This window comes from Syngnathoides biaculeatus, chromosome 17 (assembly GCF_019802595.1).
Source record: "Syngnathoides biaculeatus isolate LvHL_M chromosome 17, ASM1980259v1, whole genome shotgun sequence".
NCBI classification, from domain to species: Eukaryota; Metazoa; Chordata; class Actinopteri; order Syngnathiformes; family Syngnathidae; genus Syngnathoides; species Syngnathoides biaculeatus.
Window position 1 is genome coordinate 19,847,886 of NC_084656.1, and position 17,500 is coordinate 19,865,385.

The window sequence follows — 17,500 nt, forward strand, 5'->3', positions numbered from 1 at the left end:
CCCCGCCCAGTAGCAGCATTTTTTTCTAATGGCCGCAAGGGGGCGCTCGAGCGGAAAAGGTAAAGAGTGAGACCGGTGGAATATATGTGCCGAGGAACTGACTTTTACCGGCCCTGTTCACGCTGCGTTAGCGCGGTGCTCGGGTGTTGCTGCCGTGTTACTGCCGTGTCTCAGTGATATTTACTGGTAAGTTTTATTTTAACAGGCCCTGTTAGCGCGGCGCTAGCGTTAGTGCTAGTTTTAGCGCGGCACTAGCGTTAATCTTTCTGTTTACCGTCTTCGTAAATATCTTGTCTTTGAATGTGGGTTTCAATGTGGGCACTTGTGGCTTTTACACGGCTGCGGCGTATGTATGTACCAAATGGTATTTCCTTTACAAATGTACTCGGTGAGGCTTATAAGCTGGTGCGCTCTGTCGGCCGCGAATTGCGGTAATTCCTGGAACAGTTGCTCATGTCATTTTTGAACATTTTTATAAAAATGTTATATATAATGTATATAATATAAATATATCATTTTTTTATGGTAACAATACATAATATGAGACTTGAGTTAAGCTACTAGGGGAATAAAAAATTTTGTTAGTTAGCAAATGACAAGGGACGCTAGCATTAAAGAGAACGCCCATTTTTAACCTCTTAGTGGTTTATTAACACGTATTCACATTATCCCCCCCCCCCACATATTACAATATTGACAACGATTTGAATGAGCAATAAAACACAGCGTGAGGCGCACTGTTGGTCCATTGTCAAGTTTGTGTAAAAAAAAAAAATTGATAAATAAAAAGTTGCTAGGACGGACAAACCACGCACACTTGAGCCACGTCGTCGTATTCGTACGTACGCTTCAGGAACGAGTCTGTAAGCCTCAAACCGGAAATACTCTGGGGGGGGGAGAAAAAAAAAAAAAAAAAATCACACAAAAGCAAACGTTTTTCCATATTCTTGATGTTGTCCATCTTACGGTACGTGTACTACGATGCTGAGCAATTGAATATTTTTTTTCCTTAATTTATCAACGTTTTTCCAACACTAGCACCACTTTCGCCATCTGAGTATGCAATTAAACATTACTAGTGAACACTACAAGCGTTACACGCTATAAACGGCATACTAGCGCATGCTAGTAGTACGGTACCTGGAGTCCCTGGACGGAGGCCAGAAGCGTGAGGGGCAGCGAGAGCGACGTCCCGGGGCTCAGCTTGCCCAGAGCTCGGCCCGACACGCCGCACCAGTGGATGGACGGAGTGTTGAGCATCTCCACGAGGAGATCCATAGTCCGTTCGCTAACGTACGTGCACACGGACTGAGTGTTGATTTCAAAATTCGGTTCGGTTATGAAATGGCGGCGTCGGTGAGCGCCTGTCGCTTCCCTACCTGCAGTTTGTGATCTTGCAGCTGATGTCGAAAGGTTCTTCCAGGTTGACCGTGTCGGGGATGACCTCCATGGACAGACGGATGTCTCCGTAGCCCGGAGCCTGACGCGCGGGTTCAGGACGCAGACAGATGCGTGTTAATATACAAAATTATAAATTATTAAATCGTTTTCAACAACCTTTTAGGATGTAAAAATGCTGCACTAGTGGTTACTGAAACATGATGTGTAAATAAGCTACATAGGTGTGTAAATATTAAATATGATATAAATATATTAAAAGGAAAGAATATTAAATGGAACAATCAAATATAAATAAATAAATAGAAATATCTTACAAAATAAAATAAAAATAAAATTAATTTTTATTCAATTTTATTATATTATATTTATTTAATACAACAATATGTAAAAAAGTTAAGCCTTAAAAACGACATGTATATGAATGACTTGTGATTTACGATTTGAGGATGTTGGGGGGGGCAGGGGGGGGCTATTCTCCATTATTGTCTCAAAAACCTAAAACATGATGTGTGAATAAGCTACATAGGCGTGTAAACATTAAATATGATATAAATATATTAAAGGACAGAATATTAAATAGAACAACTAAATATAAAAAATAAATAAAAAAAAACAAAAAAATGAAATAAAAATAAATTGATTAAATGTAACAATATACAAAAAAAACGTAAGTCTTAAAAATGACGTATATAAATGACTTGCGATTTAAATTATGGTACATTCACGAATTGGACTATTTGAGGATGTTTGAGGGGAACGCATTCTCTATTATTGTCGCAAAAACAGCGATAAAAAAAATAAATGAAAAACAACATTTGAAAAAAAAAAAAAAATCCAGCAGTTATCCAAGCCGCTCATCCTCGCAAGGGTCACGGGAAAGCTGGAATCTATCCAAGCTAGGTTTGGGCGAAAGGCGGACTACACCCCGAACTGGTCGCCGGCCAGTCGCAGGGCAGATAGACACCATCGCTGAGCGGGAATTGATCCCACAGTGGCCGGACCAAAGTCAGGCGTGTGTACCACTACACCATCAGTGACTCTCTAAAAATAATAATCATGCAAAAAATATGTCCCGTAATTTCTGGCCTATAAGCCACGACTTTTTCAAACGCTTTCAATCCTGCGGTTTATGCGGCGATGCGGCTAATTTGTGCATTTTTTTTCCTAACGGCTGCAAGGGGGCGCTCGGACAGAAAAAGGTAAGAGTGAGACTGGTGGAATATATGTGCCGAGGAAGTGACTTTTACCGGCCCGGCCCTGTTAGCGCTGCGCTAGCGTGCTACTGGCGTGTCTCAGTGATTTTTACCAGCATATTTTTTCTAACCGGCCCTGTTAGCGCGGCGCTAGCATGAGCCCGACATTAGCGTTACCGTTAGCACGGCGCTAGCGTTACCATCCTCTGCAGCTGGCTGGTCTGCAGTCGTCCCCTCTCCCCCAGGTTGGTCTTCCAAACGATGTCCAGTTTCCCGATGACGGTGACGCCCTTGATGACGCCGGCCTTCTCGGCGTACTCGGGCTTGGGCTTCAGGCAGTAGAGGTACTGGCGCGTGTCCATGGGCTGCAGGTACGACATCTTGCCGAACGTCGACTCCCTGAGGGGGGAAAAAAGGACCCGAGCACAAATACTTAGAGGAGTACAGTAGTGTCAACACCACGCGCCTAATGTACACAATCATGAACCCAGGTGATGTTTTGGTACAAACGACAATCGACAACATGTTGACATCATTAACTGTAAAAATATAATTCATAATTTGTCATACCCGTGGTCTTGGTGCGTGACGGTGTTGAGCTCCGTCACGTTGTACATCATGGACGGCTCCAGCGACACCTTCTCCATGAACATGGGCGACGTGGTGATGTTCTGGATCTGGGCCTCGAGGAACACCTCGTCCGTCTGCGACGGAGAGGGCGGCGGTCAGTCGGTTACGGGGAGGCGGGGTCTCGACGGCGGGTTGCGGATTTTGGCCGGCGGACGCTTCGGGGATCGGGCTCAGATCGACAAATACGCGAGGGTTCGATGGCTGGCCACCAGTTCAGGCTTTACCACGCCTCCCGCCCGTAGATGGCTAGGCTAGGCGCCAGCACTCCTACAACACTTGTGAGGATAAGCGGTACGGAAACTTGATGGGTCCAAACCTCGGACGCGATTTATAACGTAGACGTCGGCTTCACTATCTCAAGGTCGGACGGATGGATAGATGGATACTAGATAGATATAGATGGTTAAGTGATGACATAGACTGACAAATGACTGGATAGATGCGATATATGGATGGCGTGATAGATGGATCGGTAAATAATAGATGGATAGATGATGGAGGGACAGAAGAGGGAAGGAGAGAAAGAGGGAAAGAGGAATTGATGATAGGTTGATGGGTGAATGAATGGTTGGATAATTAGATAAGATGCATGATGGATGAAAAATGGCTATCTACTGTACATAGATAAGTGGTAGATAGACACGATTTTTTTTAATAAACTCCCTTAGGAAAATTAATTGCAATCAGGTATGACCAACTTTGGCTACTAAGTTTGATTGTATTATGATGATCAGTTTGACGCAAGAAGATTTTTTTTACTCCATTCGGAAAGAAGAATTTCAAGCGTTGATTTCATAAACAAATCAGTTATTACACGGCAAATATATATCCCCGCTAATGTGTTTATTTTAATCACATTGTTGTTATTATAAGGTGTCATTTTTGAGCGCGTGCGGTCAAAAAGCAGCATTTGGACGCAAAACATCTCAGCCAGCGCAGATTAGCTCGTTAGCGTTAGCGCATCCCACCGCGTGCCACCACCAGAGGACGCCGTGACGGTCCATGCAATGCCGGCCTGGCCCGACAATGTCACACCTTTTATTGTTCGTGTGATCGGGATGAATCAATTCAATTTTAACATGAGGGATTTAAATTCCATACATCATATTTATATTTAGTCATTGACGCGCACCAGCAGCATGCTCACAGGCCGTGCATGAAAAAAGTGTGGCAAAAGAGGCGAGCGCAATGCAACAACAATGGAAGCTTTCTTAACATATCAATATTTAAAACCATCCATTGCAAATATCATTAATAATAAAAAAAAATGTGCAACAGAACTAATAATGCCACCATTGTTGTTGTTTGCGGCGCCCCCGCAGGCGGCATGAAGAAGACAAGCGATGAGAACAGAAAAAAAGGAAAGCGATTTACCACAGAACTGAGGTCACTCTAATGGAGAAAATGAACATAAAAGGACAAAATGAACACATGCCAAATGTTATGTGGGCTAACGAGCTAGCGGGCTAGCGCGATGTCGACGTACCTCGGCGTTGTAGAACTTTGTCTTGACGTCCAGCGGCTTGAGAACCTGATTGAAGAGGGAGTGCAGAGTGCTGAACGTCTCCATCGTTCGCCGGCGGTGCAAAACCCCCCAAAAAAACAACAAAAAAAACAGGCGGGGCGGATGCGCACGGAACCGCGAGGCGCTTTTTCCGGCGAGCGCTTACGACATGTCTCGAGGACGCGCTAATTGAGCGCCCTCACCTGGAATTTGAAGAACTTGCGGAAGTAGAGCTTCTCGCCGTACTGTGTGGTGTAGCTCACGGCGCAGACCAGGCTGCAAACGCAAATGTTGACATTTAGCCACAGACACGTCATCGGCCGCACACCTTTTGGGCTTTGTCGTACACACGGCAAGTGAGGTATTTCTGCAGGAAAAATGTATTTTAAACACAGAAGGAAACAAAAAAAAAAAAACTTGAGAACTAGATTGCTATCAAACCGGATAGCTACATAGATAGATAGATAGATAGATAGATAGATAGATAGATAGATAGATAGATAGATAGATAGATAGATAGATAGATAGATAGATAGATAGATAGATAGATAGATAGATAGATAGATAGATAGATAGATAGATAGATAGATAGATAGATAGATCGATCGATCGATCTAGTTTTCATTGCCCTACGCTTTTTTTTTGTAAAAAATTTTAAACGGCAATGAGAAATCTCCAATTAACCAAGTGTACATTTTTGTGAACAAAGAATCCATCCAGCCATTTTTTTAGCCACTTATCCCCACAAGGGTCGTGGGAGTGCTGGAGCCTATCCCAGCTGTCAACGGGCAGGAGGCGGGGTACACCCTGAACTGGTCGCCAGCCAATCGCAGGGCACATTGACACAATCACACCTTGGGTCAATTTAGAGTGTCCAATTAATGTTGCATGTTTTTGGGAATGTGGGATGAAACCGGAGTGCCCGGAGAAAACCCACGCAGGCACGGGGAGAACTTGGAAACTCCACACAGGCGGGGCCGGGATGGAACCCGGGTCCCCAGAACTGTGAGCTCACCGTGCCGCCAAATAAACAAACATACAGTGAGATGGAAATGTCACACGAGTGACCTCAGAAATTTTTAAGATACCGAAAAAAAGGGGCCAACCCCTCCGGCCCCAACTGTGTTCGTTCTGCTCCAGTCCTGTAGGTGGTAGTAAAGTCCAATACAATGTTGCAAACAATTGCGTATACGTAATTTAATAACTGTCCTTTCAGTTTTTCTTTCACCAAAGGGCAAGAATGATTAAAATCAGAAATTTCATTTTTGTGGAAAAAAAAAAAAAAAAAAAATTGACTATTTCTGGCGGCATGGTGGTGCAACTGGAAAGCCTCACAGTTCTGAGGACGCAGGTTCGATCCCGGCCGCACCCGTGTGTAGTTTGCATATTTTCCCCGTGCCTGCGTGGCTTTTCTCCGGGCACTCCCGTTTCCTCCCACATCCCAAAAACATGCAACATTAATTGGACACTCTAAATTGCCCATAGGTGTGATTTTGAGTGCAGCTGTTTGTCTCTACGTGCCCTGCGATTGGCTGGCGACCGGTTCAGGGTGTACCCCGTTTACTGCCCGTTGACAGCTGGGATTGGCTCCAACACTCCCGTGACCCTCGTGAGGATAAGCGGCAATATCGCCCAGCCTTAGGGCGGGACTCACATGTGCGTCCCGATCTCTTTGACTTCGTGGTGGATGACGTCGTCGATGCAACACTCGGGTTTGAGTTCGGCCACGGCCGAGTTGGACGCCGACAGATTGAGTCTTTGCGAGCTGGTCTGCAGGTCGGCCTGTGGAGGAACACAAGCTGTCGAAGTAGGTTCGGGGGGTGGGGGTGGGGTTCTGTTTCTCCGGTTCTCGGCGCTGGTTTACCTTGACCAGAATGTCTTTGACCACCTGACTGCTGTCGTTGTGCACGCTGATGTAGCTCGAGAAGGTCTCGCCCAGGAAAATGTTCCTGTCGGGTGACGGCAAGAGAATTCAATTTGGAAAATGACTCAAATCATATTAATGAATGGAAACAATTAAACCCAGAGACGAGGATGCATGAGATAGGCTTAGATTGAAAAAGATGATGCGCTGTGGCGACCCCTAACGGGACAAGCCGAGAGAAAAAAGAAGAATTCATTTAAATTAAACCCAATTACAAAAAACCAAATTAAGATTAAACAAAAAATATAAAACAATAACAAACTACATAAAAAAATATTTTTTTATCACGAATAAAATTCCAATAAAAATCTAAAATGGCCAGAAATCTAAAGAGATGAATCGATTTAACGAAAAGTAAACTGAAATGAAAAATGTAACTAATACAACTAAATTACGTTAAATTTCAAAGTAAAATACAAAATCAAATTCAACTGAAACTCAATTAAAAATTTCTGCGCAAAAGCAAATCTTCACGGGACTCACCCGAAGTTCTGCGGCAGCGTTAGCATCTCGCCCAGCATTAGCGTCTCGGCGCCTTTGATGGTGGACGGGTCGTCGCGCATGAGGCGCCCAAACAGGTTGCCTGTGGACACAACCGTGTCGAGCAACACGCAAGTATTCTGGAATTCTTTTTTTTTTTTTTTTTTTTTTTAATACTGAAGACCACAGGTGTCAAACTCAAGGCCCGGGGGCCAGATACGGCTCACCGCGTGATTTTATGTGGCCTGCGGAGGCAAATCACATGTAACAACCTCCGCGATTTTTGCTAAAATCTGCACCAGAATTTCCTTTTGTCACATCCTAAATGATACTACTGAGATATTGCAAGCATTTTTGTGTTGCCAAAAATCAACAATAGTTGAAAAACCCTTGATTTATGATTCTAAAACTACTCCATAAATTCCGCGTTGTAAATATGATTTGGCGGTCAGAGATTTTTATGATTTCTCTGTCATGACGGCCCTCTGAGGGAAACCGTAACTAAAATGTGGCCAGCGGCAAAAATGAGTTTGACACCCTTGCTGTATACTGTACGTATGCATGTCTGCATTTTTGGTTGGTTAATAGTAGCATGTGGCTCATCCTCAAAAGTGATACACATAGTCTCCCTGAACGCAAATGGTATTCTCACCCAGCTGCCACATAAGTACCGGCCATGACAGTATTGAATTCTCATTTGAGAACAATACGTATGAAAAAAAACCAAAACTGTTTACGTAGGTTAAGTGTGGCCGCAATCGCTTCCGTGTACGTTCCATGGAGATGACTCCGTCCTCTTTTTTTTCCCCCCAATCATAGTTAATGAATGCGAGTTTGTGTAAAACCGGGGATCATTTATGTAAATATTGGTATTTGTATTGAATACTAGCGGAAAAGATCGACGGATTCCGGCAAAGGTTAACGTGCGGCCGATCACGCTTCCGGGTTCACGAGCTGTGAAAAACGCCACTATGTGGGATTTATTCGTGATGAGAACAGATCCAGCGATAAAGTATTCGTACGCGTCCAGACTTTTATACGCTTTCAAATTTTGCCATGTAAATCTCGATGACTTACTCACCAGATCCATGTGTACGTCCAGTTATCCAAGACAAGCGGAAGGCAATTAACTGTCCAATTTCTTATCGGCGAAAACATCGATTTTGGCATTAAATACCAGTCCTCTATGCCGGGTTTATCTAATTTTTCATCCTTCTAAATGTCTGACGGTATCGGACAAGACTCTGGGCGTCGTGCTACACGACTTAGCATTGAGCAATGCTAGCTTGACCGGCAATATGGCGACGTAAACAAAAGTCACGTGATTTTATAAACGTAGGTGCACGAGCTCTGTATGGTGTTTGGACAAATCTGTCATGGAAGTCCATGAAAAAAACTGTCTTGTCTTGAACGAAAATTATTTTTGGTTCAAAAACTGTACTTCAGCGCCAGAACGACCATGTTCTTGCTCACGTTCATCAGTCAGAAATGAACTAAGTTCTCTTGTTGTTTGCACAAAATAACTCGTTCGTGACCTTTCGATAATTATACTATAGGAATAATTATATATTATAATTATAAATTAACTCACAAACACACATACACACATGTATGTTGCATCAAAAAAGATGTAATGATGACCTGGAAGATCTCGCTCTTCGCATGTTACAGGCAGGTTGGTAAACAGGGTTGGTTTTGTCAGTCGCATCACTGCAAAACAAAGACAATTTTCACTCCTTTAATACTTCATTATTTTCAGTAGTAGTTGTGTTTGAAGACATCTCGGAATCACAAATATTAGGCAAAAATATCCATCCCGCTTTTATAATGCTTGTCCTCACGATGATCACGGGTGCGATGGAGCCCATCACAGTTGACTTTTTTTTTTGGTCTTCAACGAAGCTGAATGAAATCCTTGTATTTGCCTTGACATTGGCTAGGGACCGGTCCAGGGTACCATAAATGAGAAGCGCAATAAAAAAATGAATGGATGAGTCATATTTTTTTATCTCCAATAATAACCTTTGTTTTGTCTCGCATCTATCAAATGAACCCAAATGACGCGCTTGTAAATATCTAGGGCAATGGACGAGGCTAAAAGAGTCACACATCGTAACTGAAACATTGTCATATAACCAAAGAAACAGGTAATATTAATAAAGTAAAAAAAATATGTGAGGGGTAGGGGGGTATGCTAATACAAGACATTAGCCGACTTAGCAGACATCAGGATACACCGATCCGCTTCTGAGACGTCTTTAACTCACATTCCCGCATAAAAGGCACGTTTTTAAGGGGCTAAACGAGTCGAAACGTACCTTTTAATGCGAGCAGATGTTCCTGTTTTGCTTGACTTACATCCATTTTGACATAAAACGACTTTTTTTTTTTCAGGGACGTTAGCCCCGGTGCAAGCTAGCTGTTGACAGCAGGCGGGCCCACGTGACCAGATGCGTGTCTTCTTCTTAGGGATTATTGGCTTGTGCGTGCGAGGCTGCCACCTGCAGGAGTTCAGACGATACTACGACAACATTGCATGGAAAAACATGCTGTGGATTTTTGATGTTTATATTAAATAAAAAGACATGACTTGATTTTTAGTGTTTTTGAGTGTGTAAAAGTTGACAGCTATGTGATAAATATTTGTCATCAGTGTATTATATCATGAAGTACGCAAGTGATATAGATGTAAAGTTTCTTTCTTCTACTATTGAACGACTTTATACTATTTATTTTGCTATCTGAATAATTAAAATGTCATTTATTTCGATGTATATATATCCATATGTTGGATATCATTGAACATTTCTTGTGGTCTTATTTTTTTCATTTCAAAAATGAATTTTATAAAATATTTTTTAAACTACAATTGCTACTACTAAGAAGAAAAAATATTTTTATGAGCCGCCATTATAAATGCACACTAAGTTAAGTGTTTATAAAAACATGAAAACTTAAATAATTAAAAAAGGAACTGCATATAGTATAACAAATGAAGCAAAACAAATAAAATTAAACGAGTAAAATTAAAAAATACATTTTAAATAAAAACAAACAAAAAGATGAAAGTAAAGTCTAAAGATAAAAACAAAACAAAGATGACCCACCTGTATAGAAATGTAAATAAAAGTCAAAACAAGAGGAAAACAAAAGAAACAAAAACCATATTTTAAAACAAAAATATCAAACAGAACTCATTAAATACTGTAATAATAAAATAACCATTCATACAGGGCAGAGTATTGTTTATTGATGATTCATAAAGTGTAATAAATCAGTTATAACTGCGTGATTATGGTAGTTTGATTATCATAGTTTGAATATGATAAAAGTTAATATGCTTTCTATCACATTCTGTTGCTGGGGTACTTCCTTAACGGCTTCCCTCTCTGAGCAAAATCTGAAATTAAGACAAGAAAACAGATATAAATATGATTTAATTTTGCTTTGACTTATGAAATTTAATAAGGGGAAAATCTTCACCGGAATGGTTTCGGAGTTGGCCTCAGGACGCCCCCAGTCGGCTTTGGACAGGATCCCGAACACCAGGACACCGAAGGCCACGGTCAGGATGCCCAGCGTGTTGGCGAACAGCGCCTCCGGAGGCAGGGAGCTGTAAGCGACTCCTGACGCACCGTTGCTAATGCCCACGCGAGATCACAAATTAATAGTGACTTCAAATATAATAACTACCACATGATATGACACATGCAAAAAAAAATAAGTACAAGTCCACGAGTGGGCTGACTCCATTTTTAAGTCGAATGAATTGATGGGTAGAGAAAAAAAAGATCAGTCGCGATAAATTTCACATGTAGCGAGCAGCTCGTTATTTTTAGCTAGCGTGCCAGTGCTTCTGCATGGTAATATTAGCGCTATTTATCATATTTCATGAAATATCAACTCATTTTACAGAGTTTTGGACCAAGACCCCTGTTGCGCTCACAGCAACCGTAAAATTCGTGAATTCTCAAAATATGGAGTTAGCCCGCCGCGCTCGTTCTCATGTGACTCGGCCGATTTTTCGTCGAAAGCCTTACAGCGCGAAGAAGAGCTGTTCGTTGATTCCGCTGACGCAAGCGGCCAGGGTGAGGAGCAGCACCGCTTTCCCCGTCCACATGTGGATCCCCTTCAGGGCGGGGCCCAGCCGCGGCGCGGAACACGGCAGCAAGAACCCGACCAGGGCCAGGAACCACTGCCCGATGAAGGGAGACAGGTGCATATTTACACATATTTATTTTTTCGTACAGACATCGACGTGAATAATGTTGAATGTATTTTTCATTACAATATCTATTTTAGATTGTTTATAGGCATGACGGTGGACCTTTAAAAACCCGAAGCTTCAACTTTTAAGTCAAATTTTTGCTCCTAACTCAAAGCAAAAAAACTTAGCTTGAAAAAATTGGGGCATTCGTAAATCGAGGTACTAGCGCACAAGCGTCCAAACGTTGTCATGTCACATGGTTGTTTCGGAGTCGGCCTACCTGGCACGCAAAGGTCACCACGGCGGCCATTCCCACCCAGCTGTGGAGGGAGTACATGGATGGGATGTTCAGGCTGCGGTGGACCTCGAAGGCGGCGCGCAAGCCCACGGCGGCCAGCAGCAGGGCACCCAGCATCAGTCCCGCGTGGACCAGCTTCCACCCGCGCTTCTTCTGAGACCACCCCCAAGGCACACGGTAGAGGACGGCAGCTGTGCGGGGGGGGGGGACGACAAAAAACATTTAAGTTCACTTTTCATTTTAAAATGCGGTTTTTGAATTTGACCTTTAAGGTGAAATAACACGTGCAGTTTTTTAAAGGTCTTTCTCTTTTTGTCCCTCAACCCCGTTACGAAAACCTTTCAAAAACTGCACCTGAATCCTCCTCCTCATCTGGATTTTGAACCATCAGTAAATTCCCCCCCGCGAACCGGACGGCGGGTGACTCACCGAGGCCGTAGAGGACCAGCAGTCCGCTGATCATGAGGACGGGGTGCCAGTTGAACTGGGCCTCGGTTCCGTCCCAGGCGAACCCCCCGCGCCAATGCGAGTTCCAGAAGGCCACCAGGACCACGCACAGGAGGCCCAAGGTCACGGACAGACCCCAAGACGCGTAGAAGTAAAAATGCGCCGCCATCGCAAAGTGTCCGCGCTGTCGAGTCCTCGCCGAGGCTGTGCAATTGTGTCGCGGACAAAGGACTGCCTCGAGTTCACATCAGACGCAAAGACCAGATACGAGGTCACAAGGGAGCGACGTCAACTGATTGATTTTTCCAAATTTACACTCTTTTACGACAGTCATGCATCTAGAAAATTACTGACCACGTCAATTGTCCATTAACCCAACCCCGAGGATCATGGGACTGCCGCAGCGCATCCCAGATAAGAACGGGTGAAAGCCGGACAAGGGCCTGAACTGGTCGCCAATCAGTCCCGCGGTGCATAGCGACACCGTGGGAATCGATCCCGACGTCCCCGCACCAAAGTCAGGCGTGTTTACGCCTTCAGTGACCTCAAAATTAGCGACCATGCTAAAGTATTTTGCGTGTCAAGTAGTTTTCGTCTTTGTAGTCAATAATGAAGCTAGCTAACTCATATTGTTTTCGCCGTTCAAATTAACTCTTTAAATCCTCTGAAAACAAGCTAGCTAGCATATTGGCATTTTTTTTTTCCAGGCGTGTTTACCACTACGCCTTCTGTGACCTCAAAATTAGCAACCATGCTAAGGTAATTTGCTTGTTTATGGTCACTTACGATGCTAGCTAACTTATAGAACGAAATTGAGCTAACATGCTCATGTTTTAAAATGTTTATTGTTTTCGCCCCTCAAATTAACTCTTTACATCCTCTAAAATAGCTAGCTAGCATATTAGCATTTCTTTTTTGTCAGGCATGTGTTCCTCTTCGGCTTCAGTGACCTCAAAATTAGCGACCATGCTAAGGTACTTTGCATGTTTATGGTCACTTACGATCCTAACATGCTCATGTTTTAGTGTATTTATTGTTTTCACCCTTCAAATTAACTTTTTACGTCTCCTAAAAACAGGTTAGCTAGCATATTAGCAATTCTTTTTTTGTCAGTCGATTGTACCTCTACGCATTCAATGACCTCAAAATTAGCGACCATGCTAAAGTATTTTGCGTGTTTATGGTCACTTACAAAGGTAGCTTACTTATAGAAAGAAACTTAGCTAACATGCTCATGTTTTATTGTTTTCACCCTTCAAATTAACTCTTTACGTCCTCTAAAAACAGGCTAGCTAGCAAATTAGCAAATGTTTTTTATATGTTAGCTGAAGTCACACATTAACTAATTGGGAAGAAGCAAGTAGCTACTAGCAACAATAGATAGTCGCTCTTATCAATCCAATAAGCTAATATGCTAATATTGTACGTACCACGTCCATACTTCCATCCATCCATTCATTCATTTTCTTTGCCAGTTCGGAGACGTGGTCGCAACCCCCCCCTCAAGAAAAAAGGTCGAGGTTAGCTGCTTGAAAAGTAGATCTTGGGGACAAAAAGTTCAGGCACCCCTTCTGTAATCCTAAACCAGAGAGAGGACAAAAAAAAAAAAAAAAAAAAAGTACAACCATGCCCGTTTTCAAAAGACATTCCTCGCCGGCCGCGGACGCTTTTCTCCGCCATCATCAAACGCGAATCTCTCGAGCGAATAAGCGTCGCCATTTCCCCGAAACAAAAGATACGAGGCCGCTTGTCATCTGATTTCTCCGGTGGGAACGGGAGCCGAGTTCCCACGACGCGAGCGACGCTAGAACTATATATATATATATATATATATATTTTTTTTTCCACGGTTTTTCGGTCCCGCCTGGACAATTGCGGCCTTTGACCGCAAAAGAAACCGGGCAGAGAAACGGCTCGTTATCGCTTAATAACACATTCATAAACGCTTTTGCTCAGGTATAAAATCGCACAGGCGAAAATACGCAAACTTGTGTGTTTGTGTCAGGGGGTGGCGGCTAGGGGGGGAGGGGGGGGGGGCGAAGACCTCAAATAGTTAATTTTGTTGCTGGACCGAACCTCAATCATAATCATAATTATTGAAGCCCTTGGTGTTGGTAAAGTGTCGGCCTCACAGTTCTGAGGACCCCGGTTCGATCCCAGCCCCGCCTGTGTGGAGCTTACCTGTTCTCCCCGTGCCTCGTGAGGATAAGCGGCAAAGAAAATGGATGGATCGAAGCCCTTAAAAAGTCGAATTACTTTGATGAAAATGTATTGCATATAAATTGAAAATGAAAAAAAATGAATATGAAATATAACAGTCGTTTATTGTAACACATTTGAAAGCAATTCAAATGATCCGAAAAGTGAATCTCTGTACAAAATATTTATTCCAAATTTACAAGAATAATAATAATAAAAAAAAACATCCTTCTCATAACTTACATCTGTTTAATTTCTTCCATCAACGGAGCGTGGACGTCAATTCATTTCTGCTGCTTCTCTCCTACAATCTACAATGCGATCGAAATATTGATAAACAGTCCACTCATAATAATAAAAAAAAAAGTCACGTGACCAAGGCATTGAAATCGAAGCAGGATGTAGTGTCTCTTGTCGACCACTAGATGGCAGCGCCAGCACTGAGCATCACGATACAGTAGAACACACACACAAAAAAAGTACAAGAGCATTTTTTGGGGGGGGGGGGGGGCAAAAATAAACAAAAAAAAGTTTTACATTCAGGAGGGAGAAAATAAAAGAGTTACTTCATGAAAACGAAGCGGGACAAAAAAGTTCCGTACCTGCCGCCAAACTGAATTCTGCCCAGCAACAAGAATATTTTTTATTTTTATTGGCACACAACCACGAATTTTGCCTAAAGTCGCCAGCATGAATGCTTGGACATACAGTATAAAATATTGTTCCTTTTTTTTAATATATTACAGAATGGATACACTCAGTTATCCATATTTTTAACCTAAAAAAAATATGTATTCTGGAATTGAAATGTAACTACAGTATAGTCTTTTGAGAAAGAGCGGCGACGCCACGCGGGTATAAATAAGCACGGTGATAAAAATGACAAATAAAAATGTAGAAGGGGCAAAATTTCACGCGGGCGCCGAAGTCGTAAATACGCGAACATTGGAGCCGTGTCACCGAAAATTTCACGGTCGGATAGAAACCCCGCAAATGTTTATCGAAGAAAAGGAAAATAATAATAAAAAAAAAAAAGAAATGTCATAACTTGTGAGCAGGACTAGATTAAGTCAGTAGGGGGCAGTTTAGTAACTTTCTCGAAGTATTAAAAAATTAAGTTTAATCTAAAAAAAATTGTACATTTGATGCCAATGGTCTTTAAACAACATTCTTGAAAAAAAAATGCAATGTTACAAAATAGTATTTTTTTTTAGATTAACGTCTTCAATTTTACAAAAATAAATTGCATCCATTTTTTAAATTTTATTTTTCATAGATAATGTAATCTAATGAGCATAAAGCTGCTATAAGTAAGCTTTGATTTAATGAAAATAGACATTTTTTTCACGTCAGTCGTCCTTTTTTGTAGAGAAAGTGAGTTAAGAAAATAGTCTATTTTGAAAATCTGAATTTTATGAGAATTTTACAAAAAGTCATTTTCATTTTTTATTAAAAAAAAAAACAAAAAAATCGCAATCGGAGAATAAAGTCACATTTTCTGTAGAAACTTGTTTAGAACCTTATGACAGTATTTTTTTTTTTTTTTGCAAAATAGAAATTGTAATCTTAGATTAGAGCGGCACAGTGGTCGACGAGTTAAGAGCGTTGGCCTCACAGTTTTGAGGACCGGGGTTCAATTTCCGGCCCTGCCTGTGTATAGTTTGCACGGTCCCCCCGTGTCTGGGTGGGTTTTCTCTGGGCACTTCGGTTTCCTCCAATATCCTATCCCAGAAACATCCATCCATTTTCTTGGCCGCTTATCCTCACAAGGGTCGCGGGGAGTGCTGGCACCTATCCCAGCATTCAACGGGCAGGAGGCGGAACCCTGAAGTGGTTGCCAGCCAATTGCAAGATACATCGAGACAAACAGCGGCACTCACAATCACACCTATGGGCAATTTAGTGTCCAATTCATGCTCCATGTTTTTGGCAGGTGGGAGGAAACCGGAGTAACTGGAGAAAAGCCACGCAGGCACGGGGAGAACATGCAAACTCTACACATGCGGGGCCGGGATCGAAACCGGACCCTTTACCAGCTGCCCCACCGTGCCGCCTATCCCAGAAACGTGGAGCATCAATTGGAGATTCTAAATTGCCACAAGGTGTGATTGTGAGTGCGACTGTTGCCCTGCGATTGGATGCCGACCAGTTCAGTGTCTATCCCGCTTCCTGCTAAATTTAACTAGGATTGGCTCCATCGCTCCCGCAACCCTTGTGAGGATAAGCGGCTCGGAAAAAGGACGGATCTTACAAAAAATGTAAGTAAATTGTATGAGTCTAATTTCATAATCTTACGAAAAGAAAAGGCAATCTGAAGCAAGGAGTTGTAATTTCCTTAGAAAAAAATGCATAATGGCACAAGACCGAAATCATATTTTCTGAATCCTGTAAGAAAAATCAGTTTAAAAAAAAAAAAAAAAAAAAAAATCCTACAAGAATTTTCTTCATGGAAAAGTTCAGAATTTTGCCATGAAAAATATTTATGAAAAAAAATTATTTAACTAGCACAATATTTTTAGAGGGACACAGTGCAAAGACGACGACAGGGTGTGGGCTGGGAGGCTAAATTTTGGCAAACAAACAGCTAACGTGTTGACATTGAGCCAGTGGCGGAGATGGCGCGTTAGCGACGTCGCTAACGCCAGACCAGTGTATGCGTTCGCCAGCACGTGGAGCCGAGTACGTGCGGTCCTTTCTTTCTCCGTGCTACTACGACGACTACTTCTGTTTTTCCACCTCCAAGCATCTCGACTTACCCCTTTTTTAAAAAAAAACAAAAAACAAAAACAAAGCGTCGCTCGGAAGAAAAACTACTGGCTCTTGATTCGAGGCAAGTCAAAAGAGGAGACGACGGGGCGGAGTCCCTCAGGGTGCCCGCTCGTGCTTGTAGTAGCCCCGCCTGAGCGCCTCGGAGGCGATGCTCTCGGCCGAGCGCCGCTGGTCCAGGTCCAGGAGGGCCTGCAGCAGGTGGTTGATGTCGGCCTTCAGGCCCTGCCGCTGCATCCAGTTCTTGAGCAGCTCGTAGACCTTGTCGCCGGCCGCGCCGCTCTCCGCCAGGCGGATGTGGTTGTCGCTCACCCCGATCATGCGGAAGAACTTGTTGTGGATCCGCACGTCCAGGTACTTGTCGAAGAGGTCGAAGCTCTTCTTCAGCGACTTCTCGGACTCTGCGGGCGGACGCAAAAGTTCCGCGACGGGGGTGGGACGGCGATCGCTA

General features: G+C 42.9%; 3 protein-coding genes across 6 annotated transcripts in view; all 3 read right to left on the reverse strand.

Annotated features, from left to right (window-relative positions):
• Positions 1-631: 631 nt before the first annotated feature.
• trappc13 (trafficking protein particle complex subunit 13) lies at positions 632-9,608 on the reverse strand. Its single transcript, XM_061801433.1, has 13 exons — positions 9,451-9,608; positions 8,774-8,842; positions 7,136-7,235; positions 6,593-6,677; positions 6,383-6,510; positions 4,932-5,004; positions 4,711-4,755; positions 4,599-4,616; positions 3,165-3,298; positions 2,795-2,993; positions 1,380-1,480; positions 1,141-1,288; positions 632-886 (listed from the first exon to the last, which is right to left on the reverse strand). Exons 1-13 carry the CDS (start codon positions 9,494-9,496, stop codon positions 794-796), a joined length of 1,239 nt encoding a protein of 412 aa, XP_061657417.1. The 5' UTR covers positions 9,497-9,608; the 3' UTR covers positions 632-793.
• Positions 9,609-10,381: 773 nt separating this feature from the next.
• On the reverse strand, positions 10,382-13,861 carry LOC133490889 (lysosomal membrane ascorbate-dependent ferrireductase CYB561A3-like). Of its 3 annotated transcripts, none has more exons than XM_061801523.1 (6): positions 13,515-13,861; positions 12,067-12,315; positions 11,620-11,828; positions 11,173-11,327; positions 10,616-10,772; positions 10,382-10,532 (listed from the first exon to the last, which is right to left on the reverse strand). In XM_061801523.1, exons 1-6 carry the CDS (start codon positions 13,537-13,539, stop codon positions 10,506-10,508), a joined length of 822 nt encoding a protein of 273 aa, XP_061657507.1. In that variant the 5' UTR covers positions 13,540-13,861; the 3' UTR covers positions 10,382-10,505. The 3 variants fall into 3 exon arrangements, with proteins under 3 accessions (XP_061657507.1, XP_061657508.1, XP_061657505.1); XM_061801524.1 differs by having other exon boundaries at positions 12,067-12,628; positions 13,226-13,861; XM_061801521.1 differs by having other exon boundaries at positions 12,067-12,319; positions 13,515-13,580.
• A 922-nt stretch (positions 13,862-14,783) lies between these two features.
• LOC133490628 (tumor necrosis factor receptor superfamily member 10B-like) overlaps positions 14,784-17,500 on the reverse strand; it is a 41,932-nt gene continuing 39,215 nt past the window's right edge. For both annotated transcript variants that reach the window (XM_061800931.1, XM_061800932.1), the window contains one exon: positions 14,784-17,450. In XM_061800931.1, the coding sequence (XP_061656915.1) occupies positions 17,149-17,450 (302 nt within the window). In that variant the 3' untranslated portion in view covers positions 14,784-17,148. The remainder of the gene's footprint in view (positions 17,451-17,500) is intronic.